The sequence below is a fragment of the Miniopterus schreibersii genome, assembly GCF_964146895.1.
Source record: "Miniopterus schreibersii genome assembly, chromosome: 13".
Classification (NCBI taxonomy): Eukaryota; Metazoa; Chordata; class Mammalia; order Chiroptera; family Miniopteridae; genus Miniopterus; species Miniopterus schreibersii.
The window spans coordinates 16596550-16624362 of NC_138113.1; the positions used below are offsets into that span (position 1 = coordinate 16596550).

Below are 27813 nucleotides of genomic sequence, written 5' to 3' on the forward strand. Positions count from 1 at the left end.
AAAATATATGTGCTGAAATTGTGTCTCTGGGATGAATGAAAAGGCGTGGGAAAGCTGACCACTCTTGAGGAAAGGTTTGTGGAGCGGGAGGGACCCTGGGACTCTCCTAGGCTCTGGCCTTGCATTTGGCATATGGCTCTTGTTGTAACCATTTATAAAACTTTATTTTAAAGGTGGTAATCAAGACATTGTCTCCAATACCAAACAGTTGTTCATCATTAATCAGTTGGTCTCGATTATCAATCAGAAGCTTCTTGACAGTGTGATTCTGAATGTGTCCGTCAGTGGATACTGACTGAGGTTGGCTTGGGGTGGAGAGCGGGGCCTCGGGGCTGGGGAGGGCGCTCCAGCGGTAGGAGAGGGCTGGCACAGTGTCGCTGGGCTGCGTGTCCTCGCTTACAGAGCCCTGGAGCTTGGCCAGCTCGGATGAGAGGGGAGGGGAGAGGCTGGGGTCTGAGAGCCCTGGGTTTATTTCTGGCTGTTGAGATGTGAGACGGTGGGGAAGGCATAAATATAGTTTGAGGGAGGTCGCAGACTCAGAGGGCCTCGCCAGGGGTAAACGCTGGATGGATTTGTTTATGGATGGATTTGTTTATAGCAGCTTCACGCTTCTACCTCTGGGAGTCCGTGCTTCCAAGGGGCGCCGCTCACCGTCTGGATCTCATTTAATGGGTGTCGCCAAGGTCCCCCCAATGTACCGACCACCACCACTTTGGTCCCTTCCTTTCTGAATTTGTAGTCAAATAACTTTCTGGCCCGCCAGGAGAATTCATTTAAAAAAAAACTAAAAACAAGCATCTTGGGAAAAGACAGTTGTGTAAATAACTGGAAGCACATCGCGTTTAGGGCTGGAGTTGTGGGACGTGGGGTTTGCGGCATCACCATCACCAGGGCACCAAGACGGCAAGGGCAGCTGCTCCGAGCCCCTGGCCCCGAGTCTCCTGTCTGTCTCTTGGTTGGTCACTGACTTCCCCTGGCCACGGTCTGAATCCCTTTCCCCGCATCCACCCTCGTGGGTCGAGGAGGGCCCACACCCAGCAGCTGCCCTGGTCAACCCCAGCCCTGCACTCAGGTGCCATCTGCTGTCAGCAGCTTGGGGACCTGCCGAGAGCCCGTCCGCTGCTCTGCTCACCTGCCTGCCTTCCCCTGTGGCGCTAGTCGTCCCCAGCACTGGCCCTGCTCCCCAGACCTGAGTCACTCTAGTCTTGAGGCTTCTTACCCATCCGATGGCTGGCACACATTGGGGCTTTTACCCCGCCTGTACACCCAGCACGCGTTGCTTACGTTTCAGGGAGTGTTAGGGATGCAATCTCAAGAAAAACCTCCCAGAGGATATCACTCCCTCGGGAGGAATGTTGATGATGGTAAGCTCCTTAAGGAGAAACCACATTTTATGTGCACTAGTGATATTGTGCACTAGTGAAAGTTCTGGCTCCGAAGTCTGGTCATAGTCCAGCTAGCGAACTGCCTGCCCTGTGCGTTCTCCTGGCCAGGCTACTTGACCCCTGTGTGCAGTTTTGATCTGTAAAATGGGATTAATGATAGTATCTACCTCGGAGGGTTGCTGTAAGGAATAACTAAGTAAATGTAAACTGCTGGAAGCACATGCCAATGTTAGTTGTTACTGTATCTTTGTACCTCAGCGTTGAATACCTATAGTTTATACATAATGGGTCCTCATTAAATGTTTTGTGGAATAAGAGTAATAATTCAGAAGGTGGAAAAAGGATTTCCCCATCTCTTACCATCTCTTGGTTGCGGGATAGCATTGTAGGCAGGGCATTTACCCCTCGGTTGGGGGGGCGGGGCAGTAGGATGCTGGGGGGGGCGGGGCAGTAGGATGCTCCATATTCAACCTCAGTCACTGGGTGCCCATGATTGTTCAACAGACCTAACATGCCTCATGTGTCTGAAGTTTGATGAATGCTCACTGGCTCCCAAGGTGATTTTGAAAGGGCAAAAGAGCTTAATCAGGAGCTTTATTACCAGTGAGCATTGTTACTGCAACATGTCAAGCTCCAGCATGTTTGAGGATATTGACCTGGCTCCGCCCTTTCTTGATGGGTTCACTCTCCTTTCTAACTTAATGCTTGCTTTTAAGTTGGGGGATGGGTAGAAAGATGCTCTTTAATGGAATATGTTTTTGCTGCTTTGTAGCCCACTCTGCCTAGCATGGGGCCATGCAAGTAGTAGTTGCTCAGTAAATAATACTTTAAGTTAATAAGTAAATCATGGCACTTCCCCCCCCCCCATATCCCACTGGTGACTGGAAGGTGCTTATGAGGAAGTTTTGTTCGTGAGTTTCCCCCTAGGCAGGTGCCACCTATGATTGTTTCTCTCTTGCTGTGGGGCATTGAATTTGAGGGCGCTTCTCAGAGTTGCTGCTCATCTAACATGAAAAGAACAAATGGTCCCCAAATTGCCCAGGTGAGGTGGTGGGGAAAGGGTGCCACCCCTCATCTTTGTTGAGGTACCGTACTCAGGATGAAGATCCCAGCTCTAACAGAAGGAGGGAAGCCATTGCTTTTTTAAGTTAAGAAAGTTAGTTTAAAAAATTTATGTGGATAAAACTTCACGTGGCAAGGACTGAATATATATCCTTCTGCTCTTTCACCCAGTTCCTGAGATAACAGTTTAGGAAATAGGGCTTTACAGAAGTGACAAGAGTTTTAAGTCCTTTGCAAGTGCTGCTTTTCATTCTAAAAAATAGTCACTGATTCAAGAAATGACTTACCTAAGAGGATCGCAACAATAGTAGCGGTCCTCTTTCTGTGGAGAAATTGAAAGAACTTTAAACAGACATACACACATACTCATTCAAACACAATTTACCCTGGCTTTTTATTTAAAAGAATAAATAAACTGATTTCAGTGCAAACGAGTGCAGTATGGTTCTTGCGTGGCGAGATCATTTCACAATATTCCTCGTTTATAAGAAGAGAAGACAGTTGCCACCCGTCTTCTTTGCGTCTCTCGCCCGAATGGAAGCGGCCCGTTGAAAACCTGGTCTTTGTCGGAGGAAGGGCTGCCGCAGGGCACAGCACACGGACAGCCCTTGCCCGGCCGGAGGGCAGCGGGCCGTGGTTGCCCATCCTGCTCAGCGGGACGAGAGCCGCTTTCCTGGGAAAGGCGGGGTGGACGTGGGGGGGTCCAAGTCCTGGCTAGTTCCAGGTGATTGACCACGCAGAGCACATATTCTCTCGCTAGTAAATGAAGGGAATGTTCTGTGTTGAATCCTGGCTGGACAAGAAGGTAGGGAAAATGCATCGGGCTATTTTGTTCTTTCGGTAAAGGGGACAGCTTCAAATGGGATGGCTCTACATCAGCATACCTTTCTGTAGAATCATTTTATCTTATCTACAGATTTCGTCTTTGCCATTAGACTTTACTCGCAGGGATTTGTTAGAAGCAGTGGTTGGTTCTAAAACAGGAAAAAGACAGTTATGGGAGTACAGTTGGTGGGTTTTGACCCCTCAGGGCATTTTCTCCAGAGTCACTCACGTAGAGGCAGAACCAGGCTGACGTTGTGCTCTTTGTGACTTTGCCTGACACGAGAATGGTGGCGCTGAGCGGCTTGTCTTCCTCTGCCCCTCCGTCTCCAGATCTCTCTCCCTTCCGTCGCACATTCCAATGCCATCAGTCAGGCAGCTGGCGGGCAGGCTGACTCCTGTCTCAGGCTGGCCGCATGCCAGCCCAGTGCGGCCAGGTTCTCCCACTCCTCCGTCCTTCAGGAATGGACAGTCACCTTGACTATCCTGGCGGGGGGGGGGGGGGTGGCAGGAGGTGCCACGCCCAGGCAGGTGCCACCTGTTGACCCAGTGGCCAGTTTGGGCTCCAGCTCCTCGTTCCCACGTTCTGTCCCGTGGAGTGGACCTTCTGTGTTTGAGGCATCAGGCACTGGGCTCTGTGTCATGATCCTCCCGGCGCCTCCCTTGGGTCCAGGTGGGGCCTGAGTTGTCAAGTCCCAACAGGTCATGGCCCTTCAGTCCGGAGGGTGACCACCTCGATGGAATGCGCTTCCTGGAGCCTGACTGTAGGAGCCTTGGGGCCCTACCAGCGGGGCTTGATGGGAGGCCTGCGAGGGGCCGGGACGAAGGACATGGAGATCCCAGAGAGGCAGCGGATTCCAACCTGCGAGAGGAGGGTTTTGCTCCGGGAGGCTAAGGAAGTTGGCTTGTCCTCTGAGTGAAGGTGGCTTTCCGTGTCAGCCAGAAATAATCAGGCCTTGACAGCGCCTGCGGTCACAGCACTGTGGCTATACAGGAATCAGAATCACAGAGTTGAAAGGGCCCTCGAAGAATCGTCCCCAGGCCAGCCCCTCGTTTTACAGATTAGGGAACCGAGGTCGTAGCAGCATGTCGTGTTCTCTCAGGCTTTTTAGTTTCTGCTGTCCCTGCAGTGGTGGCCTCTTCTTTCTTTTGAACCCGAAGCGATGGAGGGGCTTGCTTACTCTTGCCCACCCTGGAGGGAGCTCTTGGGGCCCCTGTTGTCCTCCCTGCCCCATGACCTTGGTCCCAGAGCACCGAGCACAGCAGACCGCATCGGCCTCTGCTGGACTTCCCCCCCCCTACCTCCCTGCCTGCCTCCTTGCCCCACCTCACCCCCCACGCAGGAAGCCGGGGCCCTCCCCGTGGGGGTGTGAAGCCACTGGAATGTAGCACTCTGACCCCTGGCAGTGGAGTGTCCTGGATGGACCTGGCCTGGGAAACAGGAAGGACTTAAGGGAGGGGGGAGGAGTGCCCCATGGCCTTGGGGTGGGATGGAGGGAAAGGAAGTGCCGAGCAGTGTGACCTCCCGAGTAGGCCCAGCTGACACCCACCACATGGGAGACCAGGTGGGAAAATGGGGGTGGGGCACTGGGCTGGCAGACAAGCAGGCGGTTTCATGGGTAGGGCCTCTGGCAGAGCCGTACCCCAGGGGGTGAGCTGTCAGGGCAGCTGGGGTGAGGAGGAAAGGAATTCAGAAGCAGGGAGGAACAGACCAGAATGCCGAGGAAGCTATTGTAGGGGGTGGTCAAGGTGAAGGCGGAACAAGGGGTGCCCAGCCACTGTGCAGATGACACATTTGTCACTTTAGAAACCAAATATATTAAAGGGTGGGAAATACCCTCCTAAACAAACTTGCACCCCAACTTGAGACCCCAGTGCTTTTAAACACGCTAACCCTTGGCAAGGCATAGTTGTGCTGAGACAGTTTGTAGAGGGCTGCCCTGCCCATTCAGGTTCAAGGCCAGTGGACACTTGCCTGTCCCTTTCTCTTTCTGTCAGTGGTGGGACCGCTGGGCCATGCTCAGGTCAGTGACCTCCCTCAAAGAGATTTTCCAAAACTGCAAGGCCAAGCCTCGGGGTGATGTCCCCACCAGCTCCTTGCCCCTCCACAGGAAAGGGGACCTTCTTGTCTTCAACTTCCTCCCAGTTAAAGCCTGTGGCCGAGCCAGGATCCTGAACCCACCTCACGCAAACCCTTGTGAAACCACGATCAGGCCGCACTAATGCCAAACTGCCCGTGAGGTTTGCCAGGAAGGCAAGCCAGCTTCACGGGGGATGTTTAAAATTACATTTCGTGCTCTCGGGAAAAGAAGAGAAACCATAGGCGGCGGAGTGTTTCCGAAACACCTGTTGAAAAGGAGAGACATCCTGACTGTCGCCACACCTGAAGGGTTTGGGTTTCCTTTGCGGCTGGAATCCCTCCATGCTGAGTCAAGTTGATTCTTCCGGTGCCCAGGGTTGTCCTGAAGGATTATGAGATGTCATGTCACTTCCTCCCTGAAGGGAGGGTGCTAATCTCCCTTCCTCCTTTCTCACATGACATTTCACAGAGCCCTGGGAATAGTGGACTTGGTACTAGGCGGAGGTGTTTTGGCTGTTAGACTCATTCACTGGACCTGCAGACCAGGGTATGTGGCTCCCCTTTCTCCACTTAAGTGATTCCAAAAGCCACCAGCCAAAGCCTAGTGGGTAAATAGGCCAGTGTCTGTCTACTCAAGGTGTTTATATATCATGGCCTGAGAACCTACTGATCGTCTATAAATTTGGATGTTTGAAACAACTGAATTATTAAAGAACACATTAAGTGCCTATACTTAAAGTAAGTTTAAAGCTACATATCTCTGTATGTATTAACCCTTTGAAAATTGGTGATCCTTATTGTTTGTTGAATGGGATATGGATTCAATCAGAGCATCCTTTGGGCATTGTCTGCATTTGGTATTTGCTTTTATATCCTAAAAACAATTAGTTCTTGAAACATTGAACCTAATACAATAGGCAGTTTTTACCTTTCAGGTAGGATTTGAGGTAGATCTCTGGCCACAAATTGTGTGTTATCTTTCTAATGGTTTTCTGATGACAACTTTTACACTATAAAGACTAACTTTGAATAGAGTAACATTGAAAATGTTACCGTAATCTTAAAAAATCCACCTACCTAACTGCATGTGGGAATTCATGTTGCTGTGGCATATAGAAAAAGGACTGGTGATTCACCTGGGTTTTATTGATGTTTCCTTTTGGACGCAAGTAGATGTTCTCTCTGTGTTTATGTTTATGCATGCATGTATTCTAATTTGAAATGTAGAAATATATCAACTTTAACTTTGACACTGCGATGTTTTAAAATACCCAGAGGTACCTGCTTCCTAAGTCCCTGGAGGCATGATTTACTATACAGTTTTAATTTTTTTTTGCATGTTAAATATTCCAGAAAGATATCAAATATAAATGCATAAGTATTGAAGCACTTAAGCAAGCCTGAATCTTAGACACCCTCAGAACACCTTTCAGGCTGCTGCTTTTTTGTTCATATGCTATTATTAGTAGACAAAGTCTAGTATTAATAGGTTCATAGAATGGTCAGTCACCTGCTCTGGTTTACCGTTCCTTTTTTCCATTCAGTAAGTGGGGGTTGGGGTCCACCATGTGCCATCGACACAGCTCAGTATGCAGTGGCTACAGATACGAGGAAGGCACAACTTCCTTTACTCAAGAAGCTCAGTGTCCAGCTGTAGATAAATAGCATGATACCTTGGGATGAGTGAAATGTTGTGGGTGGCAGAAAAGCAAGTAAATGTCTTTGAGGAGAAAATATTTAAGTGGGGCACGGTAAGATGGTAGCAGATTTCCAGAGGAAGAAAGATCCTTCCTCCAAAGAGGAAATGGAATCACCAAAGACATGTCGAGGTGAAAATGCACCATGTACTCACGGAGTTGCTTGAGTCAGTCAATGTTTATGGAGGACCTACTCTGTGCGAAGCCCTGTTCCAGGTGCAGAAGATGTAGCAATGGCTAACAGAGACAAAAATCCCTACCAGCCTGGAGGGACAGTGGTGCCTGGTTTGCAGTTTTAAATAGAGCGGTGACAGAAAGCCCTGTTGAGAAGTTGAATTTGATCAGATACCTGAAGGAGTGAGAGAGCGAACTGTGCACATACCTGGGGGAGGGTGTCCCAGGTGGAGGGTACACTATGGCCAAGGCCCTGAGGCTTCATGGCCTGGAAGGGAAGAGCTGCTATCTGTGCAGTGGAGGTAACTGGAAGGTGAGCTGGGGCCTTCTAATTTATCAGTTGAGGAGTCAGACTTGACCCTCCAGACAGGCAGGAGCCATTAAAAATTTTTAGATAGTGTTAATACCGTTAGTATGGTCATTGCTGAGACCCCCAAACTGTAAAGTGCTCAGTGACTCAGAGCTGAGTGTCTGTTAGGTGTAGAGGGTTGTGTGAGAAATGTGCACAAATGTATATTTCAAACATGTTCTTAAAATTTCTTAGTCTTTCTGTGGTCTTGTTTTATTTACTTTATATGGTCTGTTTCACATGAATCTTACGGATTAAATCATTGCTGTGTAAATCAAGTCCTCCCAAGATATTAATATTCATTTCTTGACATACCCCAAGGCCAGAGTCCTGCTTGTCACCCTCGCCTGATTTACATTTGCTTCTAGGTGGAAAGTCTTTCCAGGATGAATTTCAAGGACTCGATGCCTTTAAATGAATATATCAGACAAGCCCTGTGCCACCCGCATGGTTTCTTAATAGACCACAGTTGTCTCTCTAATATTCATTTCTCACTTATAACACTACTTCTTACATAAACATTTAGTAGCAGTGTGAATTTTAATGATGTTTTAGGGAAAAAAAAGATCTGAACATATACATCATACTTTCACTTCTGATGAAACTGAGAAACAGTAGGAAGTTGTAAGTTGTGCACACACAAAAACGTGTTCGTTGAATATTGCTGGCAAATTGTGCTCTGTTGCTGGGACCTGATCGCAGGACAGTCAGGGGTTGGATAGGAATAAATAATAAGGTCAAACATAGAGATTCTCATACTTCACGGAAAAATGTGAAGGTTTGGGTTTTGGCGTGATGTTTAAGGATGCGGTTTCTTTGTGGAACAGTACTGGAGTCAGGATCAACTGGGAATAAAATTGTTGCAGTTGAAACCTGATTACTCTTATCTTCCACTTGGATTACTTCAAAGAATTCAGATAAATTATTAAGGTAAAGTTCACGGAAGTGGTCAAGTCGATTTGTAAAAACATTGCTTCCAAAACAACTGCTAACCGGTTTCACAGAATTATCCTCCTGAAAAGATTTCTTAGTGCTACTTGCAGAGGAGTGTACACTTTAAAGTCAGGAGTGTTGCTCTTCTGTATAGGAAGGCATTGTCACCTTAACAAAGAAGCCCTTGTTTCCTGGATGATAGACTAGCTGAGATTACATTTATATTGTTGGATTTTTCTTTTCTTCTGATACTTCCAAAGGTACTCTCGCAGCTCCGTTTGTCTCTCTAATCCATTTGTCTTAACTCAGAAGGTGTCAGAGAGAGGCCTCCGCCTGCCCCTGTGGTAGTGACCCTCAGCTGTGGGCGTCTAGGCCAGTCACTCTTGATGGGCTTCGCACAGTGAGATGGGAAAATAGCAGTGTTCCTTCCTCCTGTCCTACCTTTTCTTCCTTCTTTTCCCCGATGCTCCTGTTGTCTGGACTCCCTTGAACTTGAAATTTTGTCCATCCCTTTGATGACCTCGATTCCCTGTCTGTTCAGGTCCCCCGGCCTGTGCCGGCTGACAGTCTCTGGGATTCAGACCGACGTTGCTTAGCTCCTCTCCTCAGCCAAGTGTGTGAACCTATGGAGAGCGCCCAGCATCATTTCTGGCCCTTACATTGTGGCTTCCTAAAATGGCCATTGTTACGAGGAAATTTGTCTTGGGCAGAATGTGCTTCATGAGCTGTGCTAACTGTTCAGCTAGTATAATGAAAAACTTACATCCTTCCAAGTGCTTCGTTTCAGAACACCGTGTTCATTTGTGTTCTTGTTTGAAATTCTGGCCACTTTTATGCTTTCCACTGTGGTGGTTCACACTTTTGGATGAGTGCAGTCTAGAAAAAAGGCAGACTCGTATCTATCTAGTCCTCTGTTTTGCCCCTGGCCGTTTGACGAGCAGATTTTAGGTTGGAGCATACATTCGTATTTATAAAATGGCACCATGTGTGATTCATACCCACAAGTCCCCTTTCTCACAAGAGGCATTAACTTGTGTAACATTGATTATGGTCACCATAGACGAAAGTGTAGAAAGGGAGATAATAGAGTTTATTATTTAAGTTATTTATCTACCATGGTTAAGGAATATTATATTTATTCACTTATTTGGACATGTCATAAATATTTATTGACACACAGAAGTGTTGGTTAGTATAGTGTTGAGGTTAAAAGAAAATGTGAGTTCGTAGTGCTATTTCATAAGTAGGAAGACTGAAACCCAAAGATGATTCACTTATTTCTGAGTAATTGCCTTTTTGTCCCCCTTACCACCAAACTCACTCTCTAGGAAAAGTTTGGCACTTAAAGATTCCGATTGCTTTGTATAAATTCAAGTCCCCTTGTCCTCTGACGTGTTTCTGTTCATTCCTTCTGTGGGCATTGATTTTGCCAAGTTACTATTTGCTGAGCCCTGTGACAGCCCAGTGGCAAACAGAAGAGTCACTCTAAATCTTTCGCGTCAAAGAAGCCACCTTCTGGTGGCAGAGATTAGAGGAGCTATTTCATTATGATGCCATAAGTGGACTGATTTTAATAGATAGTAGGAGTCCTGCAGAAGAGATAAAACTTAATTTAGTCCCCATAGGGTGAATGAAACCTGGAGAAAGTATTAAAGACTGAGCAGGAGTTCTCAAAGCAGAGAAAGAGAGTACGCTTTCTAGGCAAAGCCCTGGAGCCACGGCTCAGCATTTCGGGAGCATGTGGTCATTATTACTGGGGTAAGGGGAGGAGTGGGAGAGATGTGGTTGATCAAGTGGGTTGGGATCAAATCTAAACAGGCTTTGTATTCCATGCCAGAGACGTGGATGGCCAGATGTTGGACTTTGTTTTATAGACTGTTGCTTCCCAACTTCATATCCTTCAGAAGTTTGATAGGGCTGTTCTTATAACACCCGTCCCTGGGATTTATTTACACTGACACACCTCTGATGGAGAAGAAAACGCTCCGAAGAAGGTACCTAAGGGATGCTGGCTTGACTCAAGGGTAGCTTTAGAATATCGAGATGAAGAGAGAAAATGTGAAACAATTTGCACTTCTCCAACATACTTTTTCCCTCAACTAAGACATACTCATTTTTAATCAGCAGTACATTCGATAACTGAAAACCAACATTCTTGGAAGCTGGTTAAACATGGAGTTACATGTTTTCAGGGATATTCAAGCTCAGAGAAGACTGTGTTGCTTAATGACGTGCGCCTACATAGAAGGCCAGTCCACTGCACAGACACGGGCCAGGGGAGGAGGCCTGAGATTTTCCTTTAAAAATTTTGGGATCCATTCTCAAAGCAGAGGAAAGGTAACCATAGGGTACAGTCAAAGTAATTGTGGCTCGGGAAAAATTTACCTAAGCTGTCTAATACCTATCAAATACAGTAAGCATGTGATTCTTTCACACTGTGCCCAGTATTGTTAGCATTGTACAATTTCAACAAAGGTGCAAGAAACAAGGAAACATGAGGATAAAGTCTAAAGGGACCTCATGAATCATCCATTCCACCTCTTTTAGTAATGAAAAAATTGAAGCCTTAAGAGCCAAATGCCTTGTTTAAGGTTGCTCTGTGGTGTCCCGGGCCGGGGCCCTCTCCATGACCTACCCCACTTCTGTCTGTCTTTCTATTTAACATTGATGGGTGGATCCTAATGTAGGGAGAATTGTGAAGTAGGAGAGTTGGGTTCTGTAGTGCCCGGCTCTCCTCTCTCATCTTGTCGCATGGATTCCTTGCTTTTGGAGACACTGCTTGTGTTCTCTTAAGCTCCTCTCTGTTCCCCACTAGCTTCCTGCTATCAAATAGGAAATTATCCATCTCTTACTTAACCGATTTCTGTGTTTCAGGATTCCTAGAAACATTTCATTCATGTGCTTGGTATGACTTTGCTTAGAATGATAGAAGACTGTACTTTGAGCCTTGAGCCCTTAGCACCGTGCTTGGTTCTTGATATACAGTTGACGGTCAGATATCTGTTTGAGGAGTGAATGATTGAAAGAGGGGATGAATGAATGAATTTATGGCCTAGAGTTCATCTCTGGTCCTCCTCTGTTAATTGTATTGCTAAGGTACATGAAAAAAGTGACAGCGATGAAACATTTGCTAATCATTAATATTTTACTGCAAGTTGATTTAGTAAATTGGACCAGTATTATTTTTCAGAGAGTTCCCCACTCGGACTTCAACTGTGAATCAGTGGTCATACTTGTTTGTTATAATTTAGAGGTTTGAATCAGTTTAAGAGTTAGTCTTCAAGCAATATATTTGTGTGCATATTTTAGTATTTCCATTGTTTTAGATTCTGGCTTTGACCATTCTGGTGTATGATATGGTTACCTATGCCCCACATAGTTTCACTTGGTGGCAATGTCTGTAAGACACGTTTTTGTAACATGCATCGTTTTTGATAACTGCAATTCACTTTTCCTGCTTTGCACTGATTACAGCAGAGGAGGGAGAGGGAGAGGGAAGCCCCAGCTTTTGGAGCCTCCGCCTTAAGCTGGAAGCAGAGAGGAGGAAAGCTCACTGCATTGCATTCCTCCTTGAGCAGAACTGAATGCCTGATAAGGGCCAGCCAGGAATTGGGGGAGGTAGGAGCAGCGATTTTACATTGCACTGGAGTTTCTAAGCTGGCAGGGAAAGAGATGCCAGTATTAGCTACTTGCATCTTACTGTAGGCACAGGGATATGTGCACAGCTGGAGAATTAATTTGATATATATTCCCAGAAGCCTTTCCTCTGCCAGCAGAATTCCATTACTGTGAGCTTCTGAGTGTGTACCGTGAAGTTGTTTCTTGCCTTTTAATGTCTGCTATAGCATATTTCTGGTGAGTGGATTGCCACATAATGGGGTGTGGCTATACCTTGGTTTGGAGTAAAACTCCTTTAACCTAAGCAGATACAAGGCAGAAAAAGGTAAGGCTCTGAGTAGATCAATGCCTTCTGCCTTCAGGAAGTCGTATTTCACATGAACACACAGCACTTTGTCCAGCAAGTGCCGTCATACCCGATGCGTTTTATTCCATGTTAGTGGAATTTCAGACACCAGCAAGCAGATGGAAAGATACTTTGAAGGGCAGAGAGGTGGAATCTAGGACCAGGAATGGCTATTTCCTGGTGCTCCTGGGCACAGCGGGGCATGTCCCCTGGAACTGGGGCTTCCAGGTCTGGAGTTGGATGTGTTTCCATACAAGTTCCAAGATGCCTCTTCCTTCTTCAGCGCCCCCTTTCCTCCTCTCAGGATTGAAGCTCTTCTCTAACAAGACGCTTACAATTTTTTATGTCACATATGGAAGGAAGAAATTTCAGGCGTTGTCATGGATGTTGAAACATACTTTGTGGGCAGAAAGACCGCGTCCAGGTTGGGACTGAATATGCCTGTTGGAAGGGCAGGTGTTTTTGCTTTGGCACCACATGTGCACTCTGAAAGCAAAAGGCACGTTCTGCAAAATCATTCACTACTCTGAAGATACAAGAGCTGCTAAAGAAAATAGGGTTGGAGCAGTTCACTCAAAAACCTATAGAAAAGCTGTGTGTGTACACAGGGTAAATATAATAGTGACTCAGGTGAGCCACACATGGCATTCTGCACCTGGAGCCTGGGCAGCCCATCCTTTGCAGCCGTACCCACTCCTGAGCTCATGCTGCTTCCTTCGGGACACGGAGCCTCACTTTTAATGGAGACCTTTGTCATCTGAATTAAACATAAGATCCAAGAGTCGTTTTCTTCCTCATGATTTTTAAATACAGAGGGAAATACCTCTGGGCTTTTTATTCCTACTTGCAACCTCCCTGGACAGTTTAATGTAGTGGAAAGTTCAGCCATTAGAGCAGCCGTTTCTTGCACTAAAGGAAGGAATTAAACAAGTTTATCAGCCTTTTTTTAAGGTGATCATTCAGTACCCAGAGTGTCCTTTGTTGTTGGCATTGGCCCAGGTACACCAGCAAGACGTGCTCTTGTGGTAGAGCAGCCGTTCTCAAAGTGTGGGCCACAGAGCGTCACAGCACCTGGGGGAGCCCAAGCATATGAGGTGAAAACTATTCCAGAGTCATACTAAACGTTACTCGCTTCTATTCTGTGTACCCGCATGTGCACGGGTGGTGTTAAAACGGCTGGCATCTTAGCCTGTATAGAAGCTGTGGCACCAAACTGCCCGTTGTTTCTGGCTTTTGTCACTGCCGGGCACTTGCTGCAAATCCTAATGACAAGCTAATAAACATAAAAAATCAACTTCCCTTAAGAATGCCCTCGATTAAAGCAGTACAAGTTATTAAATTTCAGCCCTTGATGATGACACGCCTTCCGAGTGTGCTCCCCGGGACAAGAAGGGAGGGACGAGTGGCTTCGCCGCGCCGCAGCGTGCCAGGCCCGGTGGCCTTCCCGGGAGAGGCGCCATGGTCCCGACGTCTCCTAGCGCCCAGTGGCGATGTCAGGTTAGCAGCCAGATATCCCTGACCCTTCACTGCGCTACTCACGTATTGGGACCTATTGCGGCACGCGCAGATTTTAATTCATCCGTGAAATTATCAGGTTTGTCTCATTTTATTTAGAGAAAATAACATCCTGATGTGGTATCTTGCGGAAGTTGCACACTTAAAAAAAATTGCAGAGTTATCTCCGGCGGCTCGACCTTTCAGGCTGGGAGAATTCTCGGCACGTGGGGAGGGCCGGGAAGAAAGGGCTGGACACGAATGAAAGAGCAGGACTCCGGTTTTCGACTCCTTCCGCCTCCCCACCTCCACCGGCCCAAGGAGAGACCAGGAACTAGGTCCGAGCGTCTGCACCTCGACCCGTGTATTGTATGTGTGCATTTACTTGGGAAAAATCGATTTTAAAACATCAGATTTCCCAAGTGCCATCAGCAGCACCTTTGCACTCAGATTTCATTCCTATGACCAAACCTCACTACGTCGTCGCTTTAAATCTCTGCTGGTTGGCTGTGAAATGATTTTAAAGTATAATGTCCTGTAATAGAAAGACATAAAAGGGTTTGTCTCAGAAGTGGGTTGTGTTTGATCCTATAAAGTCGTGGTTGCCAAGGGAACTGTTTTCCAAGAAGGAAAACAAAGTATTGATTAAGATGGGGACACAGAATGGAAAAGGTTCCTCTCAACAAGGACAGTAAAAGCATATGAGGCATTTTTGGCTTCAGAGTCAGATGCTTCCTGACTGGACACAGTGGCCACGGCGTTTCCTGAGGGGACCGTCAGGCCTGCCTGTGCGTCTTGGGGACAGCCTGTCACTCCCACCAAGCAGCTGGGAGCGAGGCAGAAGGCCTCGAGGCGGCGGGGAGAGCGTTAGGGGCAGGTGCCTTTTAATTCCGCCCCCCATTCAGGAAAAGGGGCCTTCCTGTGGGGAGGCCCAGAAAGCATCTGGCAGTGAAAACAAATTGGCTCAGAAATGGACTCCTTGGGAGGGCTGTCGATGCCAGCCAGGTGATAAGAGGTTGGAGTCAGAGCTGCCCTGGGAAAGAGACTAATGGTAGATGATTTCTTGTGAGAAAAGTGCCAAAACATGTCCAAGCACTTCTTCAAAATGTGTGACTCATTAACGCTTTACTAATAAGCTTTTTAAATAAGATTTTTATTGTGCAAACATATTCTTTATATTGAAACATAATTTTTCTCGTGATGTTTATACACACACACACACACACACACACACACACGAGACATATGTTTTAAACAAAACGTTTTCTATTTAAAAAAAGCATAGACAATATCATTGACCATACCAGTGACATGAAAATCTAGATGATGGATGGCTGGATGGCTGGATGGATAGAGAGATGATAGGTGATAGATTAGATAGATAGATAGATAGATAGATAGATAGATATTGGACACTCTACTAAATCCTGGGGTTAAGGGGCTTCAAAATTGGGTAAGGCCTGGCTGTTTGAGAGGACTCTTTGTCTGGAGGGGAATTTGACTCAATGTAAAAATTATTACAATGAGGATGAACGGTCTATGCAGGTTTTTGCGGGAGCAGGGAGGGTGGAGAAGCTCATAGTTGGAGAAGACTTCTCAAACAAGGTCTCCTTTGAACTGGGTCTTGAAGGATGCATAGGAGTTATCAGAAGCCGAAGAGAAGGAGGTACCTAGGCAGGTGATACTCCATGAGCAAAGGTGTGGAAGCAGTTATTAATGGTTTGTGGTGAGGATCTCAGCTCAGAGCATGAGGACATGTGAGGGATTGGTGAAAGAAGAGTCTTTAGAAGTAGGTACAAGATGTCATGAAGAACCTTATATTCAGTAAGAAGTTTGGGCCTTTTCTTGTTGGCAACCACTGAGACCACCACTGAGCAGGTTTGTTTTTTGAGAAAGATGAGTGTGATGACAGACAGGGTGGGGAATGGTGGGTGGTGGAGGGACAGGAGTGGCTGGGCGCCTGGGTTGAGGGTGTTGTAGTTCAGGAGTGATGTCTTCAGGAAGTTCCAGTTATACTGGGGGGAGGGATATTTATTGTGGAAAAAATCTGCATCAGAATCCACTCAGTTTGGTGATATGTTGTTAATTGCACATATTTATAAAAATAGTAATGAAGGTTTTCTTCTCAGACTGTGGGAAAGTGGAGAAATACAGTTTTTCAGTGGTTCACATGTTACTTGAATTTCTTACAAGTTTTTAAGTTCCTAGGGTTGAACTGTATTTGAGTTACAAATTTAAATACACAGTCACAAACATTCCTCCATCGCAAATTTCCCTGAACTAGATGAGGCTGGTGGTACTAATAGCTTGTCCACAATTAAATATAGAGATAAGACATGTGCTGTTTTATTTTGTATTAGAACCGAAGACTAAATTTTCACCCACTTTTCGGTGTTGAATTGTTTCAGCATATTCTTTTTTGGTTTTCCATTCAGAGTAATTCATTAATTTCATTGTTGTCTTGATGGTAGGAATATACCTTTGTGTGTATATGTTTTTTTCATATATATATATGTATATATATGTCATTTCTAAAGATCAAGTACGTAGGAAAACATTAAAAATAAATGTTTATATTTCTAAAATCATTTTGCTAAGAGCTAAGACTTGAATCTTAGGTGAGCTTGATCTCCTGAAATTAAAACACAAGTGGTTTTCTGTTCTCCCTTTTCAGAGAATCATGCTGCAGCTCTTTATATTATGAGTGATATCCTTCCAAAGACCAGAAAATTATTTATTATGTGAAGGAAAACAGTCTTTTGTCTAACTTATCCAGTAAGTCGTCGATGTCATCAGAAGGAAAAGCCCCATACAAGTCATAGCCGTTCATTTGCACGGTCTTCGAGAAAACACATTCTTAAGATGGCTTTCTGCCTGCCTTTGTTTGAGCAGCAGGTTTAAGGTATCTTAAATTCAAGCACTTTAAAAAATTCTCTTCAGATACGGTATCAGTAACATGTTATTTAACAGCCAGTACCCAGTTAAGGTAAGATAAGGTATCTGTTATAAAGATAACGTTAAGAGGGGAAAAAACCCACGTAATGTCCCAGAGATTCATAGAGAAGTAATCTGGTTTCCTATAGGAGGTGTTTCAACTCTGAGGAATATTAAGGATTGAGCCTGTCTATGGTCTGTCATTTTTGTGTCATTCGTGTGATCTGGGTCCCGTGAAAGCTGGTTTTAATGGCCTGCTCTCTCTAGTCTATTCCATTCCATGACCAGGGCGCTGATTTGGTCTTGGGTTCAGAATTTGACTGCCTCAGCATCTCACCAGGCTGTAGTCCTTTGTTTTATTGTTATTTGGGGCTTTGGTTGTGATTTGTGATGGATGTTAACATCTTTACTGAAATGTACTGGAGGGAATCTCGGCCATTGTATCCTCTTGCTGGTTTCTGGTTTTTTTAATGTTTATTAGCTGCCTTGGTGTTAAGTTTCAGAGCCATTTAAAACCCAAAGTTGGTCTCTACCAGACAGAGTAAGAAATTGAGGGCTTTTGGGGAATAATTTTGTAGATTAACTAACGTGACCCCTATAATTTGAATTGAACATGGGAAAAATCCAGGAATCTGTGTTGAAAATGAAAAATCTTAAAGGAATCTCAGTTGTTATTATGATAACACATAAGAGAAATAGTGGTTTTTTACCACAAACCTTTGTCTACTTGTGTGACTATATTTCAGTCTCCTTCAGAGGTTAGGTTTTGTTCATTTGTAAAATTGCAGCCAAACTGCCTTCCGTAAATTGAGGTGTGAAAATCAGATGTTAATCTTGACATCCTTACACATTTTTGCTTTCCAGCAGGCCTTCCTTCGAAGGAAGCTAACAAGCAGACATCATGTGGTTTGTAATTGTTTTGCAGATGAGAACTGGGACGATGACCAGCTGCTTGGTTTTGAACCCTGTAAAGAAAACCTCGTCTTTGGCTGCAATATAATCAATGGGAAGTGCGAGTGTGTCACCGTTCGGACCTGCAACAATCCCTTTGAGTTTCCGAGGAAGGATATGTGCTTTGCCGCTTTAAAGAGGATTCAAGGTAAGTACTGATTTTCTCAGTCGTCAGCTTAGCGTTGTGGAACCCTATAGTGACAGTATTTGAGCTTGAAAAGGCCACGACAAGCTCCCGGAGGTTGATAGCTTTTGTCATCCCGGACAGGATGCATAAAGTTGGCCAGGTGCTGATGTGATGGGGCGTGCGCACGTGTGTGTGTGTTTCCTGGAAGCCGTGGGACGGTAATGCTGTGGTGGTGTGAGCAGGGTACCTGGTGCCAGCTTGCCTAGGTCACCTCTGCATATTGGAGCTTTCACAAGTGGTATGCTTGAGATCAGCATCTGTTGTCCCCTGGTCCATTCTGCTTGATTTACCACGGGAAGATGCTCCATGAGGAGAGTGCTAATTAGAAATGCAGCTCATCTGGCAGGAAAGTCTCTCTCTTCAGACGAGTTGGGAAGAATTGTGCGGTAATGATGGAAGGCTTAGGTTGGTTTTGCCATGAAGTCAGGAATCACATGGAAATAAGAAAAATATACTAATACGGCTCATCACTTTTGTACATTCATGCATAAAACCTAGAGAAAAGGTTGAGGACTTGCAACTGTAATTGATAACTACAGTAATCACAAGTGCCATACTCTGAGCTTGGTGCCATGGCAGAATTCACAAAGGGGTGAGGCCTGGGCTTGGGTCTCAGCTGGTCCTTGAACTCCCTCTGCTCCAGGTTCCTCTTGGGGAAAAAGGACTGAAGAGACACTTAAATTTACCTTTTATCTCTAAAATGATGCCATTCTGAAATGGAATACCAAGAATTTTCAAGGTCCAAAATCAAACTCATAAGGGCTCTAGAGTAGACTGAAGTTGAATGGCATTAAGTTTCCAAGTCATGTTAAATGGCAATAAAGAAGAAATTTTATAATGGCCTCTAAAGTAGCATCTCTTTGTACTTAGCAGTGCTGCTGAATCATTAAAAGAGAATATAGTAGAAAACAATAGATGTAAAATTTTAGAACCACAGAGAGTCTTAGATAACATTTAGTCTAGTCCTTGAATTTGAAAATTGGAAAGCCGAGCTGCACACAGCGGGTCACTAACAAGCCTAGGAGTAACCCTGGAAAGTCTTTTCAGTCACATCTGACTTGAGACAACACGGTTAGTTAAGTCATTTTTATTGCCTCATGTCTGTTCCCACTCCCATTTCCTGCCAAAAAGGGATTTTGCCAACTTCCGTATATAACTTTCAGGGATGTAGGTGCAGTGGCCAAATGTCAATTGAAATAATTAATTTAGTTACACATATTTAAGACCACATTATATAAAATAATACAACAATTTAGATGCTTGCTTATTGCCATTCTTACATTTCGTTATAGTGTATTTAAATGTTTCAGATGCATCCACTTCACTGTCTTGGCTTAGGCCGCCTTTGGCCCTGTCTCTGAGCCACCTCGTCTTCGACACCATCTAATTGTTGAGACGCAGCAGATTCTGAATCCACGTTACCACAGGAAGTTTTGTTCTAAAACACAGTATCTTTCCACATAAAACTAGGACTGTAGCACTTTTAATTAGTTAGGTGTATATTTATGATCTTGACAACGTGGAGACTAAGTGTATTGATTTTAAAGTGATTCTAAAAAAGCTGTTTACGAGATACAGCACTTCCAATTTTGAGATCATTCTGTCAGGAATAATTACTGTAGCTGATTAAATTTCTGTGCCTTTTTTTTTCCTCCTTGTTAACAGATTCTGTCAGATGGCCTCTATATAATCCAGAATTAGGATTGGTCGAGGTCACTTAAGGTTAATGTATCTTCTACGTATAGTACTTGGTTTTTTAAAATAAAGCACCCTGCAGTGTTTGAGGTTCTGTAAAAGTCAGTATTAGGGGATTTCCCTTTCCTGAGAAACAATTTCAAAGAAAAAGCTCTACTTTTTTTCAAGTATGCATTGCATATGAAAGAATTCATGGAGAATAGGGTACTGTGTATAAGTCCAGCCATTAATAGCAGTGAAGACTTTGAATGCTCTAGGAGCTTAAGGCCAAAAAAATGTGACCTGGAATTACATACTAAGGTACCACGGAAGAGATGCAGTCTGAACAATTTAGAATTTGGATAGTGATGGATTCCAGGAAGGGGAACAATGCGAACAGAAGAATAAAATGTAGAAGTGGGATTTGCGTGACTTACATGTAAGATGCTGGGGAAACGAGTGTAAACCAGCAAGGTTTTATGTTGCTAGTTCATGGGAAGCGAAGGTGGAGCGCAGGATGGGACCAGATGGGGAAATGACCTCATCGTCACGCAGGGAGCTCACGTACGCCTGGTAGTCAGTTACCGGAAGCCATGTGGGTGACGAGCAGAGAGAAGCAGAGCGTGGGGACGTCGCGTCAGGCAGGCCGGGCCGGGGAGGGCGGTGCGGACCGGATTAGCAAGAGAGGCTGCCGTCACGGGGCTGTGGGAGAGCTGCTCCGGTTATTGCGATGCGGCCCGAAGAGACTGGGCCAGGGGTGGCGGGGAAACAGCAGAGAGGAGGTGCGCACCCCGTTCTTACAGGAGAGCCTACAGCGTCGTCCGGCAGACGGGGAAGGGTGAAAGTGCACAAAGATGATTCTGGCGTCCTAACCCGAAATCGTAGAGCGACGGGGCAGGTAACAGAAATGGGAAAACTCTGAGATACTGTGGGAACTGGAAAACAGGGTGGCTGTTTTAGGGGGATTAGGGTCAAGAGAGACTTTAAAACTACGGGAGGTGTTCTAGCATGCTGGAATGATGGCAGGAATGATCTAGAAGGAGAGACCAGTAAGGTAAGAGAGGCGACGGCATTGCAGGAGCAGAGTCTTTGAGAAGGGAGAGGCGCAGAATTGTTCCTGTGTTTCAGAGACGAATGAAGCGGGTCCGCTGACAGTGAGGTGTGAAAAATTGAGGGTGGAGAGAAAATGTAAAGCAGGCATCACATTTTAACCAGGGTAATGTATGCGGGTCTCCTGCCAGTGCCCGCAGCTTGCTTCGGGTTAGCAGTTATAAATCTGAAGGGAGACAAGCCGGCATCGTCGTGGGCTTTTTCTCCAGCTCTGGGGCACATGCATTTAAAAAGGTGGAGAGGTGGATTCAGCTGGGGTTTGGATTTTTTTCCTGATGAGTCCCATAGAAAGAGAAGGTCACGGAGATTGAGGGTGATGCCAGAGAGTGTAACTCATTCAGTCTGTGCTTTGAAGGGGGCAGGCGCAGTGAGTAGGGAAGAAACCGTGAGCCAGAAGGTCTGTCGAAAGATGCAGCAGTGGTGGATGGTCAGTACGTACCTGGACTGCATGTGTTTGCGTGGACAGGTAAGAGCTGCTGAGCATTCGTAAGCTGGAAATCGAGGAGGGCTTTGGGGAGGCGTTGGGAACCGCGTCCCACTCGAGGTGCGTTGCGTGGCTCAGCGGACGGGCAGGGAGGTGGAAGAGAGGATGGATGGGGGTTCCGATACCGGAGCTAATTAGGGGGTTCATATACAGGAGCTAATTAGGGCCATCAGGTTAGGCTTTCGTGGCGGCTTGGCTTTGGAGGATGAGGAGGGGAGCTGCCAGATTTGGGGAAGTGGGGGTGGCTGTTAGGATAGATGCTCGGGTCACATTGGGCAGGATATATGGTGGTGTCTTTTCCTGGGAATGTGGGGTGCCGGGAGAGCAGCTTCCCGGGGTGTACAGTGAGCTGGGCATTGAGTTGATTTTGTTATGTTTGAGGTGTCTGTGGAGAATCAGGGAACGAGAGCTGAGGATCTGGAACTCAGGGAGAGGCCTGGCTGGGGATAAGAATTTGTGAGTCGTCGTCGCAGGGAGCATGTGGTGCTGTTAGGGCGACCACGTTGGGCACAGTGGGGGGAAGCGAGAGGAGAGGACTGCACCGCGGTGGCTGGCGCAGGGGGCACCCCGGGCATGCTGGCTCAGGGAAGGGGCCGCGGGCGCTTGCTGTCAGCTGCTGAACGTCAGCCTCGGGCACAGCCGTTGGCCCCGTGGTGCCGGGATGTATAAAATGGAACATACCATTTTAATTAAAGATTGATTAATTGGTTAATCTGTACACCTTTGTTCAAAAAAGGCTTTAAAAGGGTCTGAGTGGATGAGAGCTGGTCAGACCCTCACCTGAGATTGCAGCCTCCGGGTGGGAGCAGGAGGTGATTGAATGACTGGGGCCCGGTAGACTCGGCCCAGAAGCACCCCCTCCCCTGCGCTCTCCACAGGTACCCCCTGAGCTGCTGCTCCCCTGTAGAGCTGCTTTCATTGTTCATTAGCACATGTGCTGCTACACCCCAGATTCCACCAGTTTGACTTTGTTTTGACTTTAACTGAGGGACCGTTTTCTAAAAAGCCTTCAGGGTACAGGTACATAAATTGAAACAAACTTTAGATACACTATGAGAACGTGCTTTTGACTTTCTAAAAATATATTTTATAAATATTTTAAAGGATTTTTTAAGCATTTATCTATTCTGGGAACTTACATTGCATAACATTCATACACTGGGGTTGAAATAAAGATTAGAAAGAAGCTGAGAAAGATTTGCTTGTATAAAGTTTTATCTCTGTATTTTTGTGCTGCAAACAAAAGGAAGTTTGATTTTTATGTGGGATGTATGGGGTAGTCTCTGCAGATAAACAGTTTCACACAGATACAAGTGGCTTCTGTTTACTTTCTTTTGGTTTTAAAAAACCTAAATAACAGCCTTAATTTTTATTATTCTGTGCTCTGAATTTACTATTTCAGTCTTACCTAAGGAAATGTTGTTAATATTATATGAGCCTGTTATTACATTTTTAGTTTTTTACATTTTGTTAATTTTTTCCACACAAATAAAGTGTAAGTGCTGCATTTTATTCCCTTGGTTGGTCTCTTTCTCTTGGTCTGTAGCCCACAGTGCAGCCTGTGTTCTTGAGCGGCTGATCAAATATACCAACCCTTGATGCCCATAGACAAACATTTAGTTAGCATTTAGAAAGATAGATGATACTGTTTGCTTTTATTTATAGAACTTTTTTCCCCCACATGGTTTTGTGTTTTTTTGTGGGAGGTTGGGCAAGGGCACAAAAATTACCCAAGGAAATATGATTAAATGGAGCTGGCATATTATTTAACAACGTTCCATCCTTGAGATGGTGCAGCAGAACTCCCTCTTGACCCGTAGCAAGCAGTCTGCTGCCGTCTCCTAATCTGAGTCCAGGGTCGACAGAGGCACCAGCTCTGCCTGACCCAAGATCCCACATGGGCTCGAGGTCCATGGTGAGGCCTGGGTGTCGGGCACAGAGGGAATCTCCTAGGTTTCCTCAATGGGGGAGAGCTTGATGGTCACACAGAGACTTCGATTTACCAGGACTGGACCAGGACCAGGGCATCTGCATTGCCAGCGAGCCCCCAGGAGAAGCTCCTACAGGCTTGAGTAGCGAAGTCACAGAGAGTTTCTGTGAATAGCTTCACTGCACAGAGAGGCGCATTCATGGAGCTGGTGAGAGAACAGCTTGTCTTTAAGTGGTCCTTGGACTGACTTTTGATTTCCGCTACTTTCATTTTTAAAAGTAAAGCACTTGTTATAAATTGCTCTACCTCAAACATTAATACTTAGTCGTGGTTTCGTTATGCAGTTTTTAAAACTTTTTTCCAAGTAAATATGAAAAGAAATGAAAACCTAATTGAGGCGTTTCATAGTGTGTGCACAGGGTCGCGTGGTGGGGCAGAACAGACCCTCCGACTGGATGCTGGGGAACCTGTTATTTACGGAGATGGCCCTTTATATAAGTGTACCTATCGGAGCTTTGCTGAACGTTAGAAATACGTCTAGCATCTATGTCTGTTGATTTTTTTTTACAATTATATTGATCTGCATGGTACTCAATGTCATGATCCCCAAATCATTCCTAATATAGTACTGACTGTAGTAACAATGACTCAGTGTAACCCTTGTCACAGGACCAGATATACTGAGAGTCATGTGTCCTCCCAAAATGTTAACTGCTGCGGCCTGAAAGATGATGATATAGCAGAGTTACGTTGACAAGGTCCTCACAGCTGATCAGTACTGTAATTATTCCATGGAAGGGGGTAGACGTGGGGCGGGGTTTGTGCATTTTTTGAGGTTTGTGAAGTTTAGGGGAAAAGACATCTTTGGGAAGCACTTGCCTTTCAAGGCTGCTGTTACATAATCCTTCATAATAGAATATATGAACATAACTGCAAAAGAAAAAGACGCAACCTCGCAGTAGCTGATTCTTATTTATTCTGGAGCCAGACATTCAGTGTTACAGGGACCGGGCCTTGTGTGCTTCAGGACTTCCACGGGCACCGGTTCATAATTCCTAAGTTAGTCATGTGCGTCATTAAACCTGCTCCTCACAGACTGTTTTTCTCAGACTAGTTACATCTGAACTCAGTTTTATGCTTTTGAATGTGTTTGCTTTAGCTCCTATATATTGTTTTTAAAAAGTATTTTCTAGGAATTCAGTGAACATTGCTTATCAAGTGGGGAAACGCTAACCCTTCCCTTGACCAAATAAAAAACATTTAACCTTATCTTCCCAATGGATAAGGGGCCTTAGTACTGTCAAGGTCCCAGCTGATTCTGATTTTTCCTGTGGCTGGCCGAGTGCCATTATAGATAGTTGATTACAGAAGGCAGGAGGCTTTTAGGCAACTTTACATCAGTATCACTGTCGCCTTCTCTGTAAAAAATAATCTCAACTTGATAATATAATCTATCTTTCCTTTTTGGGAACATATAGATTAAGTGACTTGGAAATCTAAATATATGTGTTTCATTTTAAATTCCAGCAATGTCACAGGGAAAGAAAGTATATCCAGAGCTATTTATTTTCATTCGCAGTAGACTTTTTGTTCTGGTTGACAACCGAGTCAGTATTTTAGAATTTAATGTTATAGGTACAAATTGTTTTGATGTCTAAATAACTGGTACACGGGAAAACAAGGCCTACCAAAAGGCGGAAACCAGTTTCGACTATCTGGGAAATCAAAACAGGAAATTCAAGGAACTTGGCATAACACCAGTTGGAGAGGAGCAGTTGTTAGAATAATTATACCTGCATTGTTGTGATTTCTTGTGCCCAGCAAAAAAGTCACGACTAAGTGGTGTATATCCTAGTGCTAAGAGGGTGTGTGTGTAGAGGAACATTTTATTTAGCCACACTGCAGTTACCATAAGTGGTGTAAAAACCAGATTTTTAGCCTGACCCTTAGAATGACACTTTCTGTACAGTTATATGCAAACCGCCAATAACATTCTGTACCACGTATGGATTCCCCTTTCTCTGCTTTAACTCGTGGTCTGTGCTTTCAGGCCATCACTCTGTCCCCACTGTGTGTGTAGCCCAGCCGTCCTCTTAGACCTCCCAGGTTGGTGCAGGAGTTCCAGAAGGTGTAGTTGAACAGTTTTTGCTACCAGCAGGTGCTTGTTTTGAGATTAAGTACTATGTCCTTAGTATATATTTTTAAAAACATTTACTGTTAAAAGGACAAAACGCACACTGACACCTTCAGCCAGAGAAAGGGTGCTCTTTAGGGGCCCTGCTTAAAGCCTTCTGTTTCTACCTTCCAGGGGTGCACGCGTGATGCTGGTCTGAGGACTGCCTTGAGGAGGTTAATGCTTTAGCTTCTGGGTAGCCCTGAGCCGTCCCTTGCGTGTTTGTGGTTTCTGGCTTGGCTGTGGGCGACCTCTCAGTTATTCCCAGGGCTTGGCGTGTGCTCTCTCACACAGAGCTGCTGAGTTGCTGCTTTGCCCAGCTGTGTCTGCCTAAACCCTGGCCCCACAAAGGCTCTTCCTGACATGAGCACAGATTTGGGAATCCCTGCCCGCCAGGCCTTCTCAGCTGCTGCAGAGGGAGCTGAGCAGTGACCACTCCCCATGGCAGGGCCCCCTTCCTAAGAGTGGGAGCTGTCCCTTCCGTGTCCTTCTGCCCCAGGCCAGCTCTCTCCATCCGCCACCCAGAGGGTGGGGACCATCAGCTTGTCATGCCCAAGCTCAGGCCATTAAAACTTCATGAATTAGTTTAATTAGTAGTTTAAAACCATAATCTGGGATTTTGGACAATTTGGGTAAGCTTGGTAATTTATATTTGTTCTGCTTCTAGGAAAATAAAATTTTTAAAAATCTGGTAAGAAGGAAAATTCAAGAAAGTTTGGGAGCATAATCACTTTAGCAGGAATTTACATTCCATCAGGAAGTGATCATTTCAAATGTTCTTATAAATTTCTCAATGTAGGTAAGGAGTCTCTGGTAGATACTGTTTTTTCCATTTCCCACCCTTGTCAGTGTTTTATATTGACTAATACCTTGATTAAGAGATCCTTCAAGGGGGGAAAAGTCTTTGAATGAAAAGGGTTTTAATTTTTTTTAAAGCAAGAAAATATTTATTAGTAGGAGACAGGGCATACACTCTCACTTGAAGATCTACCTCTAGACAGAGCTATACTTTCTTCTGCTTACTGAAGGTTAATAGAGCTAACCTCAGGTCAGAGTGGTGAAGATTGCCAAATTTGTCTTTTTCCTCTCTGGCCACCCCATTCCTTTTTTTTTCCCCATTCTTCCCACCCTCAAAGCCCAGCCTCCTCTTTCTCTATCAGCAGCACCTATAATCTAAGGGGGAAAAATTAAATTAATTAGTCGTATTGATTACATTCTGGAGTGGTGTTACTTCAGCCACCATCTGCATTTTAAGCGGCTCTCGTTGTGCAGTTCCTGTGAAAGGTAGGCCAGCCCTTCAGGACGAGCGGGGCCCCTAAAGTTAACCCTGTCCCTCCTGACGGCGCCTGGCCCCGGGGGAGCGGACCCTGGCCCCGGGCCCTGGGGGGCGTTGGCGACACTGTGGAAGGAGCTCGCCCTGAGGAGTCCAGTGGGGGAGTGAGATGGGCACACAAGCACTTGTGTTAGGGCTGAGGAGCCATCCGCAGCCTGAATAGTGTTGGTTGGCATGGCAGGCATTCTAGAAGATACTGATAAAAGTAAATAACACTTATTTTGCCCGGCTGGGCGTGGCTCAGTGGTTGAGCATGGACCTAGGATCCAGGCGATCGGGGTTCGATTCCCGGTCAGGGCACATGCCCGGGTTGCGGCTCGATCCCCAGTGGGGGGTGTGGAGGAAGCAGCTGATCAGTGGCTCTCATCATTGATGTTTCTATCTCTCTCCCTCTCTCCTTCTTCCTTCCTCTCTCTGAAGTCAATAAAGATATATTTAAAAAAAAAAAAAGTAAATAACACTTATTTTAATCAGCTTAAAAGATATTTTACAACAATAATAGACATATTATTATGTTTACTTCTAGAACTGGTGCCTCTGTTTGTGAATGTATAATTTTCTCAAGAAAGGTACTAACGAGCACTAAAATTCAATATTTGTTTTTTGGTTTTTTTAAGGAAATGTTCCAGTGAAAATAAAGTATGACTCATTCCCTAGTTCATATTGACCTTCCTAAGCGTGCCGTTCCGGGCCCTGGCCTAATTTATTTTGAACCCGGGAGAGGAGTCCTCTGATGCGGCCGGTCTCGGGGTGAGAGCAGCGGGTTCGTGGGTGGGTGACCCTCTGAGGCTCAGGCACACCCTTTGCCTTTGACCTGAGGCCTCTGCGGCGGAGTGTTTTGCACCAGGAGGAAGCAGCAGCTGTAAGGAATGCCTGGAAAGTTGGAAGAGGGAAGGAATTAACACGTGATGAATTAATATTTGTGTGACTTTTTAAGAGACTGGAATGTTCCTTTAAATTGTGGATGTTTTGTTTTTTTGTTTCTGGCTGACAACTTCCTAGTTTTCCTTACAGTTCATTATTGTTTTCTCTGTCAACTGGGATTTTTTGTTGTTGGTTTTTTGGTGTGTTTTTTTT

The 27813-nt window shown here is 45.4% G+C and overlaps 1 protein-coding gene across 2 annotated transcripts in view; it reads left to right on the forward strand.

Moving 5' to 3' along the window:
• CRIM1 (cysteine rich transmembrane BMP regulator 1) overlaps positions 1 to 27813 on the forward strand; it is a 168011-nt gene that overhangs the window by 19179 nt on the left and 121019 nt on the right. For both annotated transcript variants that reach the window (XM_081156849.1, XM_081156848.1), the window contains exon 2: positions 17820 to 17993. In XM_081156849.1, coding sequence (XP_081012975.1) covers positions 17820 to 17993 — 174 coding nt within the window. The remainder of the gene's footprint in view (positions 1 to 17819; positions 17994 to 27813) is intronic.